Source organism: Pseudophryne corroboree, chromosome 3, assembly GCF_028390025.1.
Source record: "Pseudophryne corroboree isolate aPseCor3 chromosome 3, aPseCor3.hap2, whole genome shotgun sequence".
Classification (NCBI taxonomy): domain Eukaryota; kingdom Metazoa; phylum Chordata; class Amphibia; order Anura; family Myobatrachidae; genus Pseudophryne; species Pseudophryne corroboree.
Window position 1 is genome coordinate 222,833,481 of NC_086446.1, and position 24,606 is coordinate 222,858,086.

General features: G+C 43.9%; 1 protein-coding gene across 2 annotated transcripts in view; it reads right to left on the reverse strand.

Annotated features, from left to right (window-relative positions):
* The window catches only part of LOC135057629 (synaptotagmin-15-like), a 127,787-nt gene that overhangs the window by 86,258 nt on the left and 16,923 nt on the right, over nucleotides 1–24,606 (reverse strand). Inside the window, exons 1-4 of one of the 2 annotated variants that reach the window (XM_063963453.1) lie at nucleotides 23,022–23,120; nucleotides 8,028–8,170; nucleotides 7,492–7,787; nucleotides 2,199–2,369 (exon numbers count right to left, since the gene is read on the reverse strand). In XM_063963453.1, the coding sequence (XP_063819523.1) occupies nucleotides 2,199–2,369; nucleotides 7,492–7,787; nucleotides 8,028–8,170; nucleotides 23,022–23,032 (621 nt within the window). In that variant the 5' untranslated portion in view covers nucleotides 23,033–23,120. Of the gene's footprint in view, nucleotides 1–2,198; nucleotides 2,370–7,491; nucleotides 7,788–8,027; nucleotides 8,171–23,021; nucleotides 23,121–24,606 lie in introns of those variants that run through there. The other variant, XM_063963452.1, reaches the window with a different exon arrangement.

The window sequence follows — 24,606 nt, forward strand, 5'->3', positions numbered from 1 at the left end:
CAACATAGCATCGGGGAAGGGGTGTGGCCTTGTTGCACATTCCCCATTTTCATCACTCGGTGGCCATGACCATCACCATCTTCACACTGATTAGATATTTGCAATAATCAAATGCTCCCCCAACCTTCCCCCCACCCATGGGACACTGCAGTCTATGGGTGGGACAGCGTGACAGCGTCCAGCAAAACGGGGCAGTCCTGCTGAAATCCTGATGTTGGGAGGTATGTCACTGTGCATGCTGTATCCTAGCAGAACAATGTAAACAAATGATATGTGTAGACATAAAGAGAAATTGGGGCGCTATGTACAGTGGAAGGAAGCAAGTGGGGAAAAAAAGAATGTATTTGGTAAAAGTTGAAGTATGAATTACACAAGCCCCCAACTCTCGACATGCATTAGGTTGACATGATTACTAGGTCTGACAAAAATTCACTCTACGCTATTTTATAATTGATCAGACTTACGAAATAAGTGAAAACACATGCATTTATAAAATTATTTTTAATATTTAAATTGCACCAAAAAGTGCATATTCTGACACAAGTTCAATAGTATAAAATCAGCATTTAAAAGGTATACAGTAAACCACATCCGTAATCCTATTACTATGCATGCAATTCTATAAACTATATGTATAATCAAATTTCAATTCCAGCTAATCTGGCCGCTAATAGAGGTGGATCAATAACTAAAATTAAATCGGTACACTGTCATAAACACGGTGCCCCGTGGTATTATAGAATATGTTGAAAGAGCTGGAACCTTAGTTCCCTTCAGTCCCACAGGGGATATCAATGATTGTCCTAATAAAAGTTCTTTCCAAGTAATTAATATCGGTTACACAGTTACACTGTGTGATTGTTTGTAGGCAAATTCTGTTGTAGCACACCGATATATGCACGTGCTCAATTAAGCCATCTGTAAGGTTGTTAACGGGCTCACCACTGCATGATGAATGAGGCGGCTTCTCCAGTGAAGGGTCAGCAATGCTGAATAAGGAAGGAGCCGGTTAGGAGGCACCGGACGTCTCCGTTCTCCACAGTCTGTGCACCGCTGTAACTTCCAATAGCCGCCCAACAAAGTGCTGCCGTTATCTGGTGGTGAGCCAATGTCCGTAATAGACCAACCTCAGCAATGGTATCCTTCGCCACCGATAACCCATGACGCGTTTCGCTCGTGCTGGAGCTTTTTTACATCACTAGGTGATGTACTAGGTCGACATGGGAAAAGGTCAACATGAGATTTTTTGGGGGGGTTTGTGTCGTTTTCTTTGAAAAGTGACGGGGAACCCCAATTAGTGCACCGTGACCCCCCGCATGGCTTGTGAGCTTCGGGCAGGTTACCGTTCCCTACTGTACTCTACGTGGATCGCCAAGTATGAAAAAGGTAAAAAAAATAAAATAAAAAATTGTGAAAAACTCATGTCAACCTTTTTCCATGTCGACCTAATGGTCATGTCGACATAGTGATCGACCTAACTCATGTCAACCTAATGACAGCCATCCATTGAGTGGATGTACAGTAAGTAGGACTGAACAGTCTGATCTACTAAATGGAGATTACTACAATACATGTGGAACTTAATTATCCTACTAAGAAAAAGACATTTTAACTACATCTCCATAACACTTTCCTATGAATGGACAATTATTAATAATTACAAACTGCCATTAATATGAATGGTTTTAATTATTATATTCTACAATTATTGCACCGGCCAGTGCTTTACATTGTCAACTATATTTTATTTATTTATTTATTTCATTAAAATAATAACTGACAACCAGCTCTTCTTTTATTTTGTTTTACTAGTCCCATGGTGGAGACAGAAGAAGCAGCAGCTCCCAGAGAAGAGAGAGGAGCTGGAGAGGTCAAGACTGAAGCTGGCTGAAAGAAGAATGGAGCAGCTGACGGGAGAAGATCACTGAACAATAATCTGAGGAGCCAGCAGATTATCAATTCCAGATATGATGGCAGGCAAAGTCTATTTCAACTATTTACCCCCTTCCCCTTTTCCCATTCTCCAGCTCCAGTGAACAGTGCATACCCAATAACTGAAATGCAGCTTTTTATTTTAACGCGATGAACTCAACATAACATTTTCCAATCCAGTTATTATATTGTCACTTATTTATTATTAATCACAATTTGTTTAAAAAAATCAGCATGAACTGAAAATATGAAATTATAATACTTACCTCTAAGTTTTCTTGTTCTAAGTCCCGCCATATAACGAGTTTTCCGTCATCTGTTAAATTTTCATTTTTCATAGGAAAAAGAACTTGTCCCAATAGATGGTGCTTCTTTATTTTATCCACATGGTAGACAGAAAATCTCAGAGTCCTCTGATGTAATGTTTTCCCAGATACCTATGGAATATCACACAACAGGGTTAGCCCTGTGACCCAATGTAGAAAAACCAAAGTCTAACAAATAACTAAAATATATTATTATTATTATTAGTAGTAGTAGTAGTAGTAGTAGTAGTAGTAGTAGTATCATTTAAACATCTGTTTTTGTGCATGTATTGTATACAGTATTTAACTAATTTCATAGATATATTATTATTATTATTATTATTATTATTATTGTTGTTGTTGTTGTTGTTGTTGTTGTTGTTGTTGTTGTTGTTGTTGTTTGTTGCTGTGGTAAATATTCTGTACAGTCTGATTGGTGTGATTGCACCAAGGTAGACATCATGTAGTATTTCAGATGTTCTTGGTTGGTGCAGAATAAGGGTGCATATTTAGTAGAATAATACAAAACTACTGTACATGCTTGGACCTGACAGAACAGGAAGCCCACCTTTAGACTTTCTAGTAATGTTTCACTGCAATATGAATCAGGAATTATAAGAAGGCAAGGGACTCCTTAAAGAGGCCTAGTAGTCTTAACTCCAGCCCTCTAACATTAATACTGGACTTGGTTTATTGCCGTGATAACCCGGGAGCAGCTTAGCGGAAAAGGGTTAACCCAGGTCCAGTGATCTGAGAATCAGACTCAGCTAGCTAGAAGAGTTGGTCCCGGGAAGGACCTGGGTAGTGGTGCAGTGTAAACAGGTAAGCTGGGTCGATGCAACCCAGCACCGGTTTACAGTATAGGGTGAGCCGGCGCTAGGAGATGATCTAATCTCCAAGCGCCTGGGCTGCACCTGTGAGCAGTGACTTCACCGCCTGGTTCAGCCACCAGTCTGAAAGAGGGTCTCAGCTGGGTCGCACCCGGGTTGGACCTGTATACAAAATACTGGGTGTGACTGACATTTTCATGTAAAAGAGTATAACAATAGCCAAAGCCCTGGTTCCTTACAATATACAACTAGCCTGAAAGCTCTAAAACAATCAGCATTGCTACTAAACTATATTGAGTGTGAAGTTAATTACCTAAAAATATTTAGACCAGTGGAAATGTTAAACAATTTATTTCTATTGCTTTCTCTCTTGGGTGGGATGTACTAAACTGAAAATGCAGCCTAAAACACAAAAACCGCCGTTTTCGGACTTTTGCCACATTTCCCATATGTACCAAGCACCAGAGCTTGGATGCGGTTGTTAACACCAGCTTTTGCTAGGGTTACCCTACAGAAGCCTATGGGCTACTTTCCGCATTTTGCGCTGGGAAAAATTCAATCAGATGCCTCTCATCACAACCCCCCACCTCGTGGCTGCCACGGCACATGCACAGAGGGTCTCCCAGGGGCCGAAAACTGGACGTCCACTGATTGCAAAGGACAGCTCTTTTCAGGAGAGCTTTCCTATGCGATACTAATCTATGCAATACTAATCTAATCTAGACTTTCCTATGCGGTACATACATGATTAGTATGTAGTCAGTATGTACTGCATTGCAGAAGCACACATACTGATGAGTGTGCAAATGGTGGGTTTGGGATGTTAGATCGACACTGACCATGACAACATACTGTACAGTATGTCAACGCTGATGAAACAATATGTCACAATACCAGCAATGTAATTATGAGGTAGTATGCCCAACACTAACCCCTAACCATATCCTTAACCCCTAAATCTAACCCTACTGTGCTAATGCTGACATTTTCACAATATTATCATGATATATGTTAACAGTTTGTCCATGTCGACATTTTCCAGGTATCGACATGTTAGCGGTCACCATTTTAGCATGTTAACATAGTAAATGTCAACATTATGACTACATTATCAACTGGTAGCTACACACTTAACATGTAACTTTAGAAAAAATTAAAAACACAAATTGACGTTTGTGACCTCAAAAGCTCAGACCTCAGATATTTTTAAATAAAAATGCAGCTTTGTTTATTGTAAATGTGAAAACAACTTGTTCTTTGTAAAGTTCATGTAGATCGCGCTATCTCTGAGGAACGGCTATCCTACTTGTAACTTCAAAATTTACCAGACTACTAATTAGTTTTGAACAAGAAATATCTTTAGCTTATTGTTGCCATGAATGAGAAAAGATAATACTGTATCTCTATTTTTGTCAACACCAGACGTACAGCACCTGTAAAAACCCGTTAAACACAATGCATTCCTCAATTTGGAGCTACTTTGTCTGAAACAAATGCTTAGTTTGTTTGTCATGCTTTATGTATAGTGGAAGTGCTTCAATGTAATGTTTTCATTACTTTCCTCATGACCCCTAATTAAACCACTAAAGGAAACAAAATCTAATTTAAATTTCAATGACGTGTGGTGAGGTCTATGACTGGGGAGGCACTGGCTAGTATCAGAGCGAACCAGCTCCACTTGCACAGTTCTCCCCCCTCACACAGATCACACACACACACACACACACACACACACACACACACACAGATCTCCGCCTAGCGCAGAACAATCCCCTCACACAGATCTCCAACTATCACAGAACAACCCCTCATACAAATCTTCCCCTAGCACAGAAAATCCCCCTCACACAGATATACCCCTAGCACAGAAGAGACCCTCCTACAGAGATCTCTGCTTAGCGCAGAACGAACCCCTCACAAAGATCTCCAACTATCCCAGAACACCCCCTCATACACAGATCTCCAACTATCCCAGAACACCCCCCTCATACACAGATCTCCAACTATCCCAGAACACCCCCCTCATACACAGATCTCCAACTATCCCAGAACACCCCCCTCATACACAGATCTCCAACTATCCCAGAACACCCCCCTCATACACAGATCTCCAACTATCCCAGAACACCCCCCTCATACACAGATCTCCAACTATCCCAGAACACCCCCTCATACACAGATCTCCAACTATCCCAGAACACCCCCCTCATACACAGATCTCCAACTATCCCAGAACACCCCCCTCATACACAGATCTCCAACTATCCCAGAACACCCCCCTCATACACAGATCTCCAACTATCCCAGAACACCCCCCTCATACACAGATCTCCAACTATCCCAGAACACCCCCCTCATACACAGATCTCCAACTATCCCAGAACACCCCCCTCATACACAGATCTCCAACTATCCCAGAACACCCCCTCATACACAGATCTCCAACTATCCCAGAACACCCCCCTCATACACAGATCTCCAACTATCCCAGAACACCCCCCTCACACAAATCTTCCCCTAGCACAGAAAATTCCCCTCACACAGATCTCCCTCTAGCACAGAAAAGACTCTCCTACACAGATCTCTGCCTAGCACAGAACAACCCCCACATTCAGAAATACCCCTAGCACTGAAAAGACCCCCTCCCACAGATCTCCCCCTAGTACAGAAAATCCCCCTCACACAGATCTCCACCTAGTACAGAAAATCCCCCCTCACACAGATCTCTCCCTAACACAGAAAATATCCCCTCACACCGATCTCCCCCCCAGTACAGAAAATCCCCCCTCATACAGATCTCCCACTAGCACAAAAAATCCCCCCACACACAGATCTACCCCTAGCACAGAAGAGACCCTCCTACACAGATCTTTGCCTAGCACAGAACAACCCCTTCATTCAGAACTACCACTAGCACAGAAAATCCCCCCACACACAGATCTACCCCTAGCACAGAAGAGACCCTCCTACACAGATCTTTGCCTAGCACAGAACAACCCCTTCATTCAGAACTACCACTAGCACAGAAAATACCCCTCCCACAGATCTCCACCTAGTACAGAAAATAGCCCCTCCCACAGATCTCCCACTAGCACAGAAAATCCTCCCTCACACAGATCTCCCCCTAGCACAGAAGAGACCCTCCTACACAGATCTCTGCCTAACACAGAACAACCTTCTCATTCAGAACTACCCCTAGCACAGAAAATACCCCTCCCACAGATCTCCACCTAGTACAGAAAATCCCCCCTCACACAGATCTCTTCCTAACACAGAAAATCCCCCGCCCCTTACACAAAAGGTGCCAGTCCCTGCATAGTGACTAGGTGCCAGCAACTGGAGTCGGTAGGGAAACTTCCTATGCCAGGCATGTCCAAACTGTTGCCCTCCAGCTGTTGAGAAACTACACTTCCCAGCATTCCCTGACACAGCTTTAGCATTCTCTGACAGCAAACCTGTGTCAGGTCCCCAGCATGACCTGACACAGGTTTGCTGTCAGAGAATGCTAAAGCTGTGTCAGGGAATGCTGGGAAGTGTAGTTTCTCAACAGCTGGAGGGCCACAGTTTGGACATGCCTGGTAGGGGGTTTCCCTACCGACTCCAGTTGCTGGCACCTAGTCACTATGCAGGGACTGGCACCTTTTGTGTAAGAAGCGGGGGATTTTCTGTGTTAGGAAGAGATCTGTGTGAGGGGGGATTTTCTGTACTAGGTGGAGATCTGTGGGAGGGGTATTTTCTGTGTAGTTTCACAACAGCTGGAGGGCCACAGTTTGGACATGCCTGCCCTATGCTGTTATACAGTGAACTACAAGCACCCAGTGTCCTGATGTTCACAATGAACTGTCCTCATTTTGCTCTCCTTCATGTGTTTCTTCTGTATATTCCTTCTGCTTGCAGTGCCCTCCCTGCTACCTCATCCGTTTAGTACTTTGGGTCTCTGCCATGGCCGTAGTGCTGCTGATGCTGAGCTCCAGCACTTCCTGGACTGCTCTACCTACCCTGACTGCACGTCACTGTTACACATTCTGATATTTGGAACATGAATGTAAGTAACATAGATCTTAGCAAAGGGATGGGACAGAAAGCACATTGAACACATTTATTTAATTATACACTAAGGGGCTCATTTATCAAGCCTTGGAGAGTGATAAATAGCACAGTGATAAATTACCAACCAATCAGCTCCTAACTGTCATGTTACAAGCTGGGTTTGAAAAATTACAGTTAGGAGCTGATTGGTTGGCACTTTATCACCGTGTTATTTATCACTCTCCAAGGCTTGATAAATCTGGGCATAAGTACCTTCTTAGATTAATGTACATTGTTTGCATTTGTATGATGATAAAGGTCTTAATTATTGCATTAAATATAGAATTGCTAATATACCCATAGGAATGCCACCACCATCTCTTGCATCAGTGTACCTGGAACACGAAGATCTCATCAAAATGTGGATTTAAAGTTTTACGTTTTGTCTTTGACTGCAGATAGCGCCTCTCATCGGGCAGGAGATGCATCTTCACAAAAGGGTTGCAGGAGTCTGAGCTGAAGTGCAGATTCCTCACTTTGATAAGAGAAACTACCAGCCTCTCTGTTTCATACTCATACTCCACCGCAAACCAGATGCGGCCAATGTTCCCCTCTGGAAAATCTGTTTCTTCATTGTCCTCTGGATATTTATACAAAGCCGGGTTGATAGAACCAACAACGTATGATCCCCCTAATTTTAAGAAGAGATATGGTCAATCATTTCTAATAAGGAATATGTTTTAAAGGAAAATGAAAACTACAATATCTTAGACAAAATACAGGATATTTTACATCTGTCTAAATATACATACATAGTTTGGGATATCAAGGGAATATATTTTTTTCTCTCTTCCTCAAACTTTGGTACAGTTAATTATATTAATGTAAGCAATATCTTCATACATTTGCAAAATATGAAATCTTATTTTACCCATAGAACATAAGGTTGATCGTGGGAGGAAATCTGGGGCAATATAGGGCTCGCTGTCCTCTTGAATACGTTCTCCATTTTGCAGATGGACCCAGTCTCGTCCATGGAATTTAGGTGGCACAATGAAGGGGACACTCTTAATTCTTAAATCAACAGAAACATAATTATGTGTAAAAATGGAAATGTCATACTATTTGTACAATTTGCTAGTGACATTCATGGTAACTTATTAAAACAGTTCAAGTTATTTCACTTACAAAAATAAAAATAAATAACCAGTGTTACTTGTCTAATATTATAACTGCTTGTAATAACCAGGCTGGTCCCAACACCCCTGATCCCATGTACAATGTAAATTATAAATATTATATCAGTTTGATTTTTCATGTCCTGATGGAATTATTATTTCCAATAGAAGTATTGTAAATGGAAGTATTACCAATGGTTAAAATTGTAATATAAAATGATTACTTGTTGGAACAAAAAATTATAAATCCTTCTCATATGAAAGGGATACATTTCTGTCTTTGGGGGTCATTCCGAGTTGATCGTAGCCCTGCAAAAATTTGCAGGGCTGCGATCATGTCCATAGACATGCGGGGGGACGCCCAGCACAGGGCTATCCCGCCCCGCATGTCAGTGCCGGACCCCCGCAGAAGTGCAAAAGCATTGCACAGCAGCAATGCTTTTGCACTTTAGGAGTAGCTCCCGACCAGCACAGCTTTAGCGTGCTGGCCGGGAGCTACTCATCGCTCCCCGGTCCGCAGCGGCTGCGTGACGTCATGCAGCCGCTGCGGCGCGTCCCCTGCACGGTCCGGCCACGCCTGCATCGGGAGGACTGCGCCCACGAAACGGCGACCAAACGCTGCAGTTTCGTCCCCCCCACCAGCGACCGCCTCTGCCTGTCAATCAGGCAGAGGTGAGCGTATCGCAGCGACAGCCTTCGGCCGTTTGGCATGCACCGGCACACTGCGGTGCCAGCGCATGCGCAGTTGTGACCCGATCGCACCGCTGCGATAAACTGAATGACCCCCTTTATGCGGTATCCATTTTTAAGGTCGACCACACATAGGTCGACAGTCATTAGGTCAACCACTATTGGTCGACATGCATTAGGCCGACCTGGTCTATTGGTCGACATTGTCACTAGGTCGACATGGAAAAAGGTTGAAATGAGGTTTTTAGAAAAAATATCTTTTTTTTTACTTTTTCAAACTTTACTATCCACGTGGACTATGATTGGGAATAGTAACCTGTGCCGAGCACAGCGGTAGTGGAGCGAGGCACCTTGCCCGAAGCATGGTGAGCGTAGGGAGCCATGCGAGGGGACACGGTGCACTAATTGGGTTCTTAGTCACTTTGCAAAGAAAACGACACCAACATTTTTTTAAAAACTCATGTCGACCTACTGATCATGTCAACCTATTTCAGGCGTCGACCTAGTCACTGTTGACCAACAGTCGACAGTGTGGTCGGCCCTGTGATCCACACCCCTCTATGCCCACTACTTCTTCCACTGTTTGGGCCAACCATCCTTATTATGCACTGGCTCCCTTATATAGCAATTAGGCAGAGGTTATTATATTATCTAAAGCAAGGAGGCATACTTTACCATGCCATCTAGCAGAAAGCAGCTGTTATAGTTCACAACAGCTACTAACAGCAGGGCCATCTATTCGTATAGGCAAATTGGGCAGCTGCGCAGGGCTCTACAATTCTAGGGGCATTCAAGCAGGGGTGTGTGGTGGTCACACAATCACATTCTCTGCCAGCTGCACAGCCTGCAGCCAGACAGTGAATGGCTTTCAGCATGCGGATTGGTGGATGGCTGGAGCTATCCATCAGGCAGAGTGCTGACAGCCATTCACTGTATGGAAGCATACAGAGAGATGGCAGGAGACTGCAGAATGGGCATGTTATGATTTTTTTTCTATTATTGGTTCCCGTGAATGGGTATGTAGGTACCGAAGTGCATTGCATTGCCCAGGGCCTGCAATGCTGTTAAGACAGCCCTGGCTAACAGTCCAAGGGGTCTATTCATGAAGCAGTGAAAAGTGTGGAGAAGTGAGCCTGTGGAGAAGTTGCCCATGGTGACCAATCAGGATTGAATCAACATTTATAATTTGCATACTATACAATTGTACGGAGCAGCTAATTGGTTGTCATAAGCACCTTCTCCACAGGCTTACTTTTCCACTCTTTTCACTGCTTCATGAATAGACCCTTTAATCACTTGATTAGAATAAAATTACAGTATAAAATCATGAGTTAATTTGTGTTGTGAGCTGTAATGAACAAAGGTGGTCATTCCGAGTTGTTCGCTCGTTGCCGATTTTCGCTATGCTGCGATTTGTTGCTAAATGTGCATGGTACGCAGCACGCATGCGCTTAGTTATTTACCTAAAAACTTAGTAGATTTACACAAGCTTGAGCGACGTTTTTTCATTGCTCGAGTGATCGTAGTGTGATTGAAAGGAAGTGGGTGTTTCTGGGCGGAAACTGTCCGTTTTAAGGGAGTGTGCTAAAAAACGCAGGCGTTCCAGGTAAAAACGCAGGAGTGGCTGGAGAAACGGGGGAGTGGCTGGCCGAACGCAGGGCGCGTTTGTGACGTCAAACCAGGAACTAAATGGACTGAGGTGATCGCAATCTAGGAGTAGGTCTGGAGCTACTCAGAAACTGCAAAGAATTATTTAGTAGCAGTTTTGCTAATCTTTCGTTCGCTATTCTGCTAAGCTAAGATACACTCCCAGAGGGCGGCGGCCTAGCGTTTGCAATGCTGCTAAAAGCAGCTAGCGAGCGAACAACTCGGAATGACCACCAATACCTTAATAACTACAATAGACATATATTATTAACTAGCTGTTGGACATGGCTTCACCTGTTTTGTTGCTTCCGACAACTTTTTAAGCAATTTTGAGGTTACATAGTGATGTGCACCGGAAATATTTCAGGTTTTGTGTTTTGGTTTTGGATACGGTTCCACGACCGTGTTTTTGATTCGGACGCGTTTTGGCAAAACCTCCCTGAAAAATTTTTGTCGGATTCGGGTGTGTTTTGGATTCGGGTGTTTTTTTACAAAAACCCCTCAAAAACAGCTTAAATCATAGAATTTGGGGGTCATTTTGATCCCATAGTATTATTAACCTCAATAACCATAATTTCCACTCTTTTCCAGTCTATTCTGAACACCTCACACCTCACAATATTATTTTTAGTCGTAAAATTTGCACCGAGGTCGCTGGATGGCTAAGCTAAGCGACCCAAGTGGCCGTCACAAACACCTGGCCCATCTAGGAGTGGCACTGCAGTGTCAGACAGGATGGCAGATTTAAAAAATAGTCCCCAAACAGCACATGATGCAAAGAAAAAAAGAGGTGCAATGAGGTAGCTGTGTGACTAAGCTAAGCGACCCATGTGGCAGACACAAACACCTGGCCCATCTAGGAGTGGCACTGCAGTGTCAGACAGGATGGCAGATTTAAAAAATAGTCCCCAAACAGCACATGATGCAAAGAAAAAAAGAGGTGCAATGAGGTAGCTGTGTGGCTAAGCTAAGCGACCCAAGTGGCCGACACAAACACCTGGCCCATCTAGGAGTGGCACTGCAGTTTTCTAGCGAGAGGATGAGTGCTTCCATCCTCATGTGAATCTGAACCACTAGCCATGAACATAGGCCAGGGCCTCAGCCGTTCCTTGCCACTCTGTGTCGTAAATGGCATATTGGCAAGTTTACGCTTCTCATCAGACGCTTTTAATTTTGATTTTTGGGTCATTTTACTGAACTTTTGTAGTATACTTGACGACACAGAGGTAGAGCAATGGACTACTGTACCGTACTGCTATATATATACTGGTGGTCACAGCAACATTCTGCACTGTCCCCTCCTACTATATACTGCGCACAACTAAAATGCAGCACAGGTATGGATGCATAGTATACTTGACGACACAGAGGTAGAGCAGTGGACTACTGTACCGTACTGCTATATATATACTGGTGGTCACAGCAACATTCTGCACTGTCCTCCTACTATATACTACAATGCAGCACAGATATGGAGCGTTTTTCAGGCAGAGAACGTAGTTTTTTTCAGCACACTGAGCACAGATATTTGCAAGCACACTGAGCACAGATATTTGCAGCACACTGAGCAGATATTTGCAGCACACTGAACTCAGAAACTGAGAGAACGCAGCCACGTCCTCTCGCTATCATCTCCAAAGCACGAGTGAAAATGGCGGCGACGCACGGCTCCTTATATAGAATACGAATCTCGCGAGAATCCGACAGCGGGATGATGATGTTCGGCCACGCTCGGGTTAACCGAGCAAGGCGGGAAGATTCGAGTCTGCCTCGGAACCGTGTAAAATGGGTGAAGTTCGGGGGTGTTCGAATCCCGAGGAACCGAACCCGCTCATCACTAGTATTTATACATACAGTAGGTAGCTGATAGTGGGAGTGGATGCAATAAATTGTAACAATCTCACTTGCACTTCGGATTGTCCAACAGTAGATGCCAAAGAAATTGTCCATATATGAGAAACAAATATGAAACACTACAATAGTGTAATATTGCAATGCAAGTAGGCCTCCAACATGTGAATGTTAGAAAGCGGAGGGTGCATGAATCTGGGTCTAAAGACACAGTCCCTGGCTTTGAGCATGCCTCCAAAATAGAGGAGAAACACCTCCGTTTTGAGCAACATTTCCGTTCTCCTCCCCCAAATGCCTGCAGCTTGTCAATCTAGCTGTGGTATACAGCGCACTTTGTCCAGAGTTCTAGTGACATTGGCACACATGCACTGCAGCCCTGGTAACATGTGTAGTTCCCCAATCATCAGTCAATTTTGACCAAATTGAGACAGCGACCGGGCTGAATCAGCGCTATGTGAAAACCCAAAAACATTATTGACTCGAACACCCAAAGGTGTGAGACATGGTGGAAAAGGTGCCAGCAATGGTAGTAACTGGGCAAGAAAAGTTCCATGCTTCAGAAGCCCATGGACTATAGCATGTGTCATATTTGAATATTATGAGGGAAATCCTGGTTGGTTTGGTTGACTTAAGCCTGGTTGGTTTGGGCATAAAAGTGGTATCTTAATGTACTCTGGTCTCCAGTACTTTTACTGTGGAACCACTAGGGTTTGTACTGGGACCCTCTTATTGGTTACAGTAAATGAACAAGTAGTTAGGGTGGTAGCAACCATAGTGCGGAAGCTACCATATCCTCTGATCTTGCCGTATGATTTTCGTATCTTTGACAAAATCCTCCTCAAGCATGTATAGGGAAAAACTGGAAGGGAAAGAGATGGAGATGCATGATAAGGATGTAAGACCAGTACTGAGAGAGACCCTCACACAGGGAGTTAAGAGAGACCCTCTCCAAAAAGTCTTCAATGGAACAGCTCATAGCCTAAATGCAAGAGTGATAAGGAAAGGTAACCCTTTGGGGGTAACTACACCAAGGGAAAGTGCAAGAAAGACTATGTCAAAACATGATAGGACAGTCATTTCAATCAGGGCACAAAGTTTTAATGTTAGTTCCCACACAAGACAGCAAGCTTTTTGCTCACTGGCAAGGACACAGAGATTTATCAAAGCATGTAGAGAGATGAAATGGAAAGAGATAAAGTACCAACCAATCAGCTCCTATGTGTCAGTCTACAGGCTCTGTCTAAAAAATGACAGGAGCTGATTTGTTGCTACTTTATCTTGCTCCACTTAATCTCTCTCCAAGCTTTGATATATCTGCCCCACAATAGGTAACAAAGTACAAAGGAACAGCAAATTATATATTCTGTCAAACTGGGAAAAGGAAACTGAATCAGGTCTCCTTCAGTCCTGGCAAGAGAACAACCCAGTAGGGAGGCCAATCCTGGGCTGTTTTTTCAATCCTGGGACTCGGGATTCCTTGGATACCAGGGATTGGCAATAATAAAGAAACACTCACCCTTCACAAGTCCGGATGTCGGCGGTGCTGTCAGTGTGTCTGGGCGGCAAGCGGCGGTGCTGTCAGTGGGACCGGGGGGCAGGTGGTGGGTCCGGCTGTTGGCAAATCTGGACGGCAGGTGGCAGGTGCGGGCATTCCAGCCATCGGTGCTGCTTGTGCTATGCTGCGTAGCATGACCTCTAACACTAAGTTATGCTGCGCAGTATGCACAGGCGGGAGCAGTGGGAGCTGGGCAGCATCTGATGAGCCAGACACTGCCTGGCATTAAAAAGAAAGCATTGGTACGAATCCTGGGATTCAATACCACCGAATTTTATGCCAATATTGGCCGCTCTACAACCCAGCAACTGTGGTAGTTAGAACTGGAGAGGGTGAACCTAAGGTTCCCTTAGGGTCAGTGGCAAATTTCGCATTAGGCACATGAGGCATGAGCCTAGGGGCAGCACTTGGATGCTTGTGTTGGTACGGTCATCCCAAAATGTACCAGTAACTACTAAATATTTCCACTGTACTGTACCATATGCCATCTTGAATGAGTGTAAATGCACAAACTGCCTGTGTAAGCTGTCCTACTTAGTAAATATGTATACATACAGTAATTAAAAATGAAAAACTGTCAGTGGCTTTTTTATTATTCTATTAAATTGTCTATCATCAAATGAGAGCTTATAAACAATAAATGAAAAGAGTGAAATGACGCGCGAGGGGTGGGAGTGGGTGGGGTGGTCTTACTGATGTGCCTAGGGGTGCCCTCATCCCTAAATCTGCCCCTGCTTAGGGTCCAACTTGTCCACCAAAGAGACCAAGCTGAATAAATGGTATGCCAGAATGGAGCGGTCTTTTTTACTATTCTAAGGCAAACTAACTTATAGTACGACAAGACATTGTTACCCTAGGTGTAGTTGCAAACCAGAACCCAAACCAAATAACAGAGGCTAAATTAGATGAATAGGTGCAAAAGAGGAGATTGATAAAAGGATTTAGATAGAGGAAACTGAGAAGTACTCAAGCAAATTGTCTCGGTCAATGTTGTTGGTTCTGAAACCAAATGGGACCATACATTTATTACAATAACTTCATAAACTTGAATAGCATTTTATGCTTTTGATGCACACATGAACCTAGGTGGATGAACTAGTTGAAAACTTAGCCAATAGAAAGGCTTAACCACCTCTGGTCTGACAAAAGTATTCTGGCAAATACCCCACACACAGGCAGCTAAGCCAAAGACTGCCTTTAGCACTCCCTTTGGATAAACCTATTTACAAAAGGCTAACGCTGCTCCTCACCTCTAGTGGGGGAAATCAAGAATTGCTCCATTTGGGTGCGCACAGTCGCTGGCGCTGACATTATTTTTATGTTGTTCTGTCATTATAACGGGCTGATAACTAGTAACAGTATAAGGTGCTTCCATTTGGTTTACACAACACCTTAACCACCATTCAAAGGGTCATGAATAAACTGTGGAAACCCATAGTGATTATGCTGGATATTTAAGGACAATGTAATATTCTCCTTTATATAGGAAAAGAGGAAACTGCTGGATGTGGGTGGAGTTTAGGCTTTATACAGGTGATGTTTTGTATAGAAAGTATAGAGAGCTAATATGGCGACAAATCTGAACCAAAGCAGCTACCCCCTTTGCACCGATGGTAATCCCTTTTACCAAAGTGTATATGTGAACATGTATAGAGTTGGTACAATAGGGTGCGCTTAAAGGTGAATCTAAAATGTGGCAAATTCAATCCCTTTGATGTGGAAATAATAAAAGTAATACTTCCCTTAATACTTCATATATGCACAAGGTCCTTTAGACAAATTCCATATGCAAGGAAACAGATAAAAAAGCATATAGTGTAGTATATTTATATAGGGAAGATTTAATACAATGGTCATTCAGATACAAATAAAACAAATACACATAAAAACTGAAAAGCCTTCTTCTTAAAATAATATTCACCCAAACGGAGGGTGATAAGGGTGGAGGATTACCAGAAAAGAGTGTATAGTGAGCGTTTCAGATGTAACCTTAGGGTAACTGGCTCCGGAACCTGGTTCCCTCGTCCACGTCACAATCGTCTGGTTAGCCTTTCCCCTGTCCGCAGTTCAACAAGTGCTCCACTCTCCTGCTGCTACGCGTTTCGGGATATGAGGAAAACAAACTGGAAAAGTTTAAAAACGAAGTCCTCCAGCAAGATCGTACGGAACTACTAGGAGGCTCTAAGAGAAAAAAAGTGGATGATACGAAGACACAGTTTGCTTTCATCACTCAGTATAACCACCAGCATAAAAAAATGGAGTCCATTGTACAAAGACATTGGCATCTTCTGCTAAAAGATCCTGTCCTCAAAGAAGCTTTACCCCAAGTACCCAAAATCATGTATAGAAAAGCGCCAAACCTCAAGGATAAACTTACCAGAAGTGCCCTACCATATCATGATAATCACCCTATAAGATATAAAGGTTTCTTTAGATGCAGAACGTGTCAAGCATGCCGAGAAATTAAATCAGAACAATCCAAATTTGAAGAATTCACAGTAAAGAACAACAAATATAAGCTACAACAATTCATGACGTGCCATACTACTAATGTAGTTTACTTGATTGAATGTAGCTGTAACCTTGTCTATATAGGCCGGACCAGCAGAGCCTTAAAAACTAGACTGGGTGAACACCTCCGCAACATCAAAAAAGGGCTGACTACACACTCACTATCAAATCACTTCAAAGAAAAACATAACTGCTCAACTGAAAACATCACTCGTTTTCTAGCAATTGAAAATGTTAAAAACAACTGGAGATATAGGGATGAAATAACCAGATTGGCCAAAAGTGAAATGAAATGGATTCATAAAATCAAGAGCCTCATTCCTTACGGACTTAACGCAGACTTTGAATTAAAATGGTTCCTTTAAATCCCCCTTTTTTTTTAACCCCAGTTGTTCCTAGTATCTATTTCATGTATTCATACCATCTACTTAGGTTTCACTCAAAATTCATATCACACGGGTTTTCATCTCTAGTTATGTATTCTCCCCCTTTTTTTCTAACCTCTGTTGCTCTCCACTTCTATTCATGGATTCATACCATCTATTTAGGTTTTTACTTAATATATTCATATCACTTGTGTTTTCATTATTCCACAGCTCAGTTTATCCCATATTCCATCTAAAATGTCATCATATACTTTATGTTATGTTTACTTAATCGTATATTCACTTATACTAACAGTAGGGGAGCTGTGTTCCACTCTGAATATGAAGTTAGGATTAAGGAAGTGCGTCACCGGAAGTGTTGGTGTGTTCCAAGATGCGTTCCACGGGACGGAAACGCGATTTGAACCAAGCCTGTGAGACATAAAGACTATCAATAGATCTTCCAGTAAAGGAGGACTTGAGACTATGACTTATTGTGTTCATATATAACCCGGCATAAGGACTATTCTCTATAAATAATCGTGGCCGCAACTGGAAGTCACGGGAGCGTCACTTCCGGTAACCGGGACGCAAGTTTCCTGGAGATTTATAATGTGATTTTTAAGTTTTAAGTTTGTCTTTTACTCTTATATGTTTGTTATTAGTGCAATTGCCTAAAATCTTGAAGTCAATATTGAAAATTATTATGCATTTTCAATCTGGATTCAGGCTTGACCCCTGAACCAGAAATGAATGGTGCTGAAGGTATAAATAGGATTTCTTTACACTCCACTCCCACTGCCTGATGAAGGGTTAATCCCGAAACGCGTAGCAGCAGGAGAGTGGAGCACTTGTTGAACTGCGGACAGGGGAAAGGCTGACCAGACAATTGTGACGTGGACGAGGGAACCAGGTTCCGGAGCCAGTTACCCTAAGGTTACATCTGAAACGCCCATTATACACTATTTTCTGGTAATCCTCCACCCTTATCACCCTCCGTTTGGGTGAATATTATTTTAAGAAGAAGGCTTTTCAGTTTTTATGTGTATTTGTTTTATTTGTATCTGAATGACCATTGTATTAAATCTTCCCTATATAAATATACTACACTATATGCTTTTTTATCTGTTTCCTTGCATATGGAATTTGTCTAAAGGACCTTGTGCATATATGAAGTATTAAGGGAAGTATTACTTTTATTATTTCCACATCAAAGGGATTGAATTTGCCACATTTTAGATTCACCTTTAAGCGCACCCTATTGTACCAACTCTATACATGTTCATTTATACAGGTGATGGTTCGAGTGGGTGAGACAATCGATGCTGGCCATTCTAGTATATAGGTGAGCTCTGTTAGGTTGGGTACACATCAGAGCGATGTGTTTCCAATCGATAAGCCAGCCGATATATTGTGCCATCTGTACTCACTGCAAGGTATCGTTGACAATATCTTCTGGTTGGCTGTGCAGCACAGCCAACCAGAATATATTGTTAACGACCCACAGGAACAGGTACGTACTAGACGATGCAGACGATTTGTCGTTTGATATAGAAAACCATCCCAATAGGCCTTAGACTAGTGACAGGTATTGCCAAGGGGAAATTCTTTGTTCTGTGTAAGTTAGAAAGAAGAAACAAATAATTCCAGCGCGTCAAAACCACCTAATTTATACAATATGGATCATATGGATTGAACTTATGCTGCTCTCAACCGGACAGTACTGACCTATCCACATAAAAACGTATTACGGAAGATAACAATTAATTATCAGAGAGCGCATATAGCTATTTAGCTCAAATTTATTATATATATAAAATAACACACATATATACTAATTAATACAAATAAATATAAATATAAACTCATATACACATATAAATAAAAAATCAATAAATAAAAATCAATAAAAATGCCCCCTGCTGCAGCGGATACCTGGACGTTATTCTTATGTCCAGATTTGTAGTTGGTACAATTTTATTAATAGTTAAAGAGTCCTGAACGGTGTACCGTCTAATATAGGAACACTTTGTTGCCTGTTGTTTTTAACAGCTGTAGACGTTTTGTACTTGTTAATAGGTCTCCTTATATATCTAATAGCACCAGCTTCCCACTCCGTTAATTAATGTAGCTGAACGGCCAAGAATTTCAAGTGCTTATACTCCGGTATCTGTGTCAAATAGACCTTTTCATTCATTCCCACTGTGCTGATGGGCCATGATTGCAAATGTCCACTTTATACTCACAGCCAGGAGTATATCCTTTAGGTATCCGTGGACGGCCCCCGTTGCAGATCTCAGTCACAGTTGCAGGGAAACACCTTTGGCGAGGTGTACCGGAGAGTCACCACAGTCGACCAGCATGCAGACGGAAACGGCACCAAGGGATATTGCTTGCTCGTAAGCCGCTGATAACAGGAGGGACACTGATCTGAAGTAAGCCCCGGTCCTTCAGATCAGTGTCCCGGACCGGGGCTTACTTCAGATCAGTGTCCCTCCTGTTATCAGCGGCTTACGAGCAAGCAATATCCCTTGGTGCCGTTTCCGTCTGCATGCTGGTCGACTGTGGTGACTCTCCGGTACACCTCGCCAAAGGTGTTTCCCTGCAACTGTGACTGAGATCTGCAACGGGGGCCGTCCACGGATACCTAAAGGATATACTCCTGGCTGTGAGTATAAAGTGGACATTTGCAATCATGGCCCATCAGCACAGTGGGAATGAATGAAAAGGTCTATTTGACACAGATACCGGAGTATAAGCACTTGAAATTCTTGGCCGTTCAGCTACATTAATTAACGGAGTGGGAAGCTGGTGCTATTAGATATATAAGGAGACCTATTAACAAGTACAAAACGTCTACAGCTGTTAAAAACAACAGGCAACAAAGTGTTCCTATATTAGACGGTACACCGTTCAGGACTCTTTAACTATTAATAAAATTGTACCAACTACAAATCTGGACATAAGAATAACGTCCAGGTATCCGCTGCAGCAGGGGGCATTTTTATTGATTTTTATTTATTGATTTTTTATTTATATGTGTATATGAGTTTATATTTATATTTATTTGTATTAATTAGTATATATGTGTGTTATTTTATATATATAATAAATTTGAGCTAAATAGCTATATGCGCTCTCTGATAATTAATTGTTATCTTCCGTAATTCTGTGTAAGTTGACTGCGATCCTGACAAACAAAACATTCTGCTAATAAGCGCCATTTTGATCGTGTCAGTACCATAAGTACCATAACATAGATCATTAATTGATTTCGCACTACTACTGTATGCTTTGTATGATTAAAAAAACTGTAAATATAAGAGATTGATTCTTCCCCCCCCCAAAAAAAAACAACAACAACCTAGTAAACCAGAAGAAATGTATACTAAATGTGTTTATGCACATTGAAACAATTCTTTAAATTACATTTTAATTCAGTTTTTCCTCCTTTCCTGAATGCACATTTTAATTCAGTTTTTCCTCCTTTCCTGAATGCAAACCTGTCTCGGCTAATTATGTTCAAAGCTGAGTTTAATTGGCATTAGGTGTGTGTCATCAGATTATGCCTAGTCTAATTGAAGTATTATCCTAATTGCACATTTATATTTACTGTAACTGTTACACTTTTGTTGATGTATATAAACCATGACACTCATGAATTACACAGGTTCTGTGGCTGGCTGACTTCAATCCTAAATGTCACTTGGTTTTAATCAGCTAGAGAACCTGTCAGAGGCGTATCTAGGGTAGGGAGAGTGGGGCACGTGCCCTGGGCGCCTTGGCAGGCCCAGAAGAGGGGGGCGCCACCGGCGGCCAGGGCATCATGCCCCACTCGCCCCATGACACCGAAATGTGAGGGGAGGAGAGCGCTGCGTCTCTCCCTCCACTCACCGCCGCTGCCAGCACTAGCAGCGCTGCGTGTGTCCGGTCTCCGGCGGTGTTAGCTAATCAGAGCTTGCGGACCGGCTCCTGATTGGCTGCCGGTCCGCGAGCTCTGATTGGCTGGCGAACCGGCGCCACACAGCCGCCGGAGACCTGGAGCGGTGAGGGGAAGGAGAGGCGCTGCGCTCTCCTCCCCTCACATAGACACAACAGGCGCCGGTGAGTGACCGGGGGGGACGGACTCGGGGGAGCACAGTGGGGCATGTATCTGGCACTCGGGGGAGCACAGTGGGGCATGCATCTGGCACTCGGGGGAGCACAGTGGAGCATGTAACTGGCACTGTGGGGCATGTATCTGGCAATGTATCTGGCACTGTGGGGCATGTATCTGGCACTGTGGGGCATGTATCTGGCACTGTGGGGCATGTATCTGGCACTGTGGGGCAATGTATCTGGCACTGTGGGGCATGTAACTGGCACTGTGGGGCATGTATCTGGCACTGTGGGGCATGTATCTGGCACTGTGGGGCATGTAACTGGCACTGTGGGGCATGTATCTGGCACTGTGGGGCATGTATCTGGCACTGTGGGGCATGTAACTGGCACTGTGGGGCATGTAACTGGCACAGTGGGGCATTGTATCTGGCACTGTGGGGCAATGTATCTGGCACTGTGGGGCATGTATCTGGCACAGTGGGGCATGTATCTGGCACTGTGGGACAATGTATCTGGCACTGTGGGGTATTGTATCTGGCACTGTGGGGCATGTATCTGGCACAGTGGGGCATGTATCTGGCACTGTGGGGCAATGTATCTGGCACTGTGGGGCATGTAACTGGCACTGTGGGGCATGTAACTGGCACTTTGGGGCATGTATCTGGCACTGTGGGGCATGTAACTGGCACAGTGGGGCATGTAACTGGCACAGTGGGGCATGTAACCGGCACTGTGGTGCATGTAACCAGCACTGTGGGGCAATGTATCTGGCACAGTGGGGCATGTATCTAGCACAGTGGGGCACGTATATGGCACTGTGGGGCAATGTATCTTGCAATGTATCTGGCACCGTGGGGCATTGTATCTGGCACTGTGGGGCAATGTATCCGGCACTGTGGGGCATGTATCCGGCACTGTGGGGCATGTAACCGGCACAGTGGGGCATGTATCTGGCACTGTGGGGCAATGTAACTGGCACTGTGGGGCAATGTAACTGGCACTGTGGGGCAATGTATCTGGCACTGTGGGGCAATGTATCTGGCACTGTGGGCCATTTTCAGTGGCCACACCCCTTCTGGTGTGTGGACACACCCCTTTTGGTGTGTGGCCACGCCCATTTTGTCGGCGCGCATGCCTTTGGCGCGTGCACATGTTTCTTTTGCTGTTTTTTTTTTTTTTTTGGGGGGGGGGCGCCATTTTACATCTTGCCCTGGGCTCCAAAAACCCTAGCTACGCCTCTGGAACCTGTGTAATTCATAAGTGGCCCGATTGAAAGGGATAGAGGCAGATGTACTAAGCCTTTATAAAGTGGAGAGAGATAAAGTACCAGCCAATCAGCTCCTAACTGCCATGTTACATACTGTGGGCCGGATGTAATGACGTCTGAGTTTGGCGGCCATGCGGGATACCGGCCAAACTCGGATGTTTTTTTAAAGGGACAATCACTTACAAGGCATGACAGACTCAGGTGTCATTACATCTGGCCCAGTGTTTACACTTAGGAGCTGGTTGGCTGGTACTTTATCTCCATCCATGGCTTAGTACAGAAGTTCTCAAACTCGGTCCTCGGGGGCACACACAGTGCATGTTTTGCAGGTCTCCTCACAGAATCGCAAGTGAAATAATTAGCTCCACCTGTGGACCTTTTAAAATGTGTCAGTGAGTAATTAATACACCTGTGCACCTGCTGGGTTACCTGCAAAACATGCACTGTGTGTGCCCCCGAGGACCGAGTTTGAGAACCTCTGGCTTAGTATATAGGCCCAAATATATTAAGCCTTAAAAAAAGATAAAGTGGAGATGGATAAAGAGTGATAAAGTACCAGCCAACCAGCTCCTGACTGTCATTTTTCAAACACAGCCTGTAACATGGCAGTTAGGAAACTGATTAGCTGGTACTTTCTCTCTCTCCACTGTATTATTTTATAAGGATTAGTACATCTCCCTCATAGCATGGTAAGCCCAATTCTAACCAGGTATGGAGGGATTTTAGTATGTTCACCCACCCTGCATTTCAATGAGCTTACCTCAAAAGCATACTGATCAGTTCTTTGGCTTCTGGTGTGTGCTAGGGAATATGTGGCCTAATTTCATGCTTACCTACATTCTGGCTGCTCTCTGCAAGAGAGAGCAGCCAGGTCGGCTCAGAGGGCGGGCAGGGGAGGCTGTGACGTGGATGAGGGGGTGGGCCGGAGGCGGGATGGGGCGGAGTCACGATGACACCTCCTTTAAGCCACGCACCCCGCTCTGTAATGCCGCGATCACCGGCATTACACTGCAGGGGACGTGGCTATGATGACGCGATTCAGCAAGAATCGCGTCATCAACTGCCCGGACCGCCCACTTTACACACTAAGTGGGCGGACGGGCAGGAGGACCCCGCGAATCGGGAGACTTGCCTGCTCTTCCGGGGGGCTTGGAGGGTCACCCGATTTTCGGGAGCCTCCCGGCCATTCCGGGAGAGTAGGCAAGTATGCCTAATTTAGACTTGATACCTAGCAAGCAAATTTTGCAATACTGCGATCAGATAGTGGCCGCCTACGTGGGGAGTGTATTTTAGCTGTGCAAGTATGTGAATGCATGTGTAGCAGAGCTGTACAAACAGATTTTGTGCAGTCTCTGCGCAGCCCAGGACTTACTCAGCCGCTGCGTTCACATCAGCCTGTCCGGGTCCAGAATTGATGTCTGGAACCCTCCCTGCAAACACATGGACACGTCTGCGTTTTTTCAGGCACTCCCTGAAAGTGGTCAGTTGCCACCCACAAATGCCCTCTTCCTGTCAGTCTCCTTGCAATCGCCCGTGCGAATGCCTCCATCGCACAAACCCATCGCTGAGCGGCGATCCGCTTTGTACCCGTGCGATGCACCTGCGCATTGCGGTGCATACGCATGCGCAGTTTGGACTTGATCGCCTGCTGTGCGAAAATGCAACCTAGCAATCAGTTCTGAATTACCCCCATAGATGGTAAGCTCCTCTGGGACAGGAACTAATATTAATGATTAAATATTTTGAGTGAAGTGAAGCATTTCATTATGTAGGCATTGTATAAATAAACACCTATTCATAGATGTATATTGACATGTTTGGTATGGCTGTTAAAGAACAATCACAGGCAAAACTAAAGTAACACGGAACCCTCTTGCTTGTTATCTAGAAGAACTATAAGGTTTCTATCTATAGTGCCCTGTAGTTTGGGAGCAAACCCTCCCTGACATCACCTGTAATAGAAAGTTACTGTCTTGGCAAAGCAAGCAGAATCTAAGGCAAAACTCAGTGATGGCCAGATGTACCAAGGGGGAGATGTACTAAGCCTTGAAAAGTGATAAAGTTCACGGTGATAAAGGACCAGCCAACCAGCTCCTAACAGTCATTTTTCAAACACAGCCTGTGACATGGCAGTTAGGAGCTGATTGGCTGGTACTTTATCACTCTCCACTTTATCACTTTTTATGGCTTAGTACATTCGGTCCTAATATCACTTTTACACCAAAATCCCGAGTTCGACATGGGAATTTGAACATGGGTCAATCCCGGGTCGGACCCGGATCCAGACTCCGTTTACACTGCACTTCGACCCGGATTGTTCCTGGGTTTTCCCCATTTACACTGAA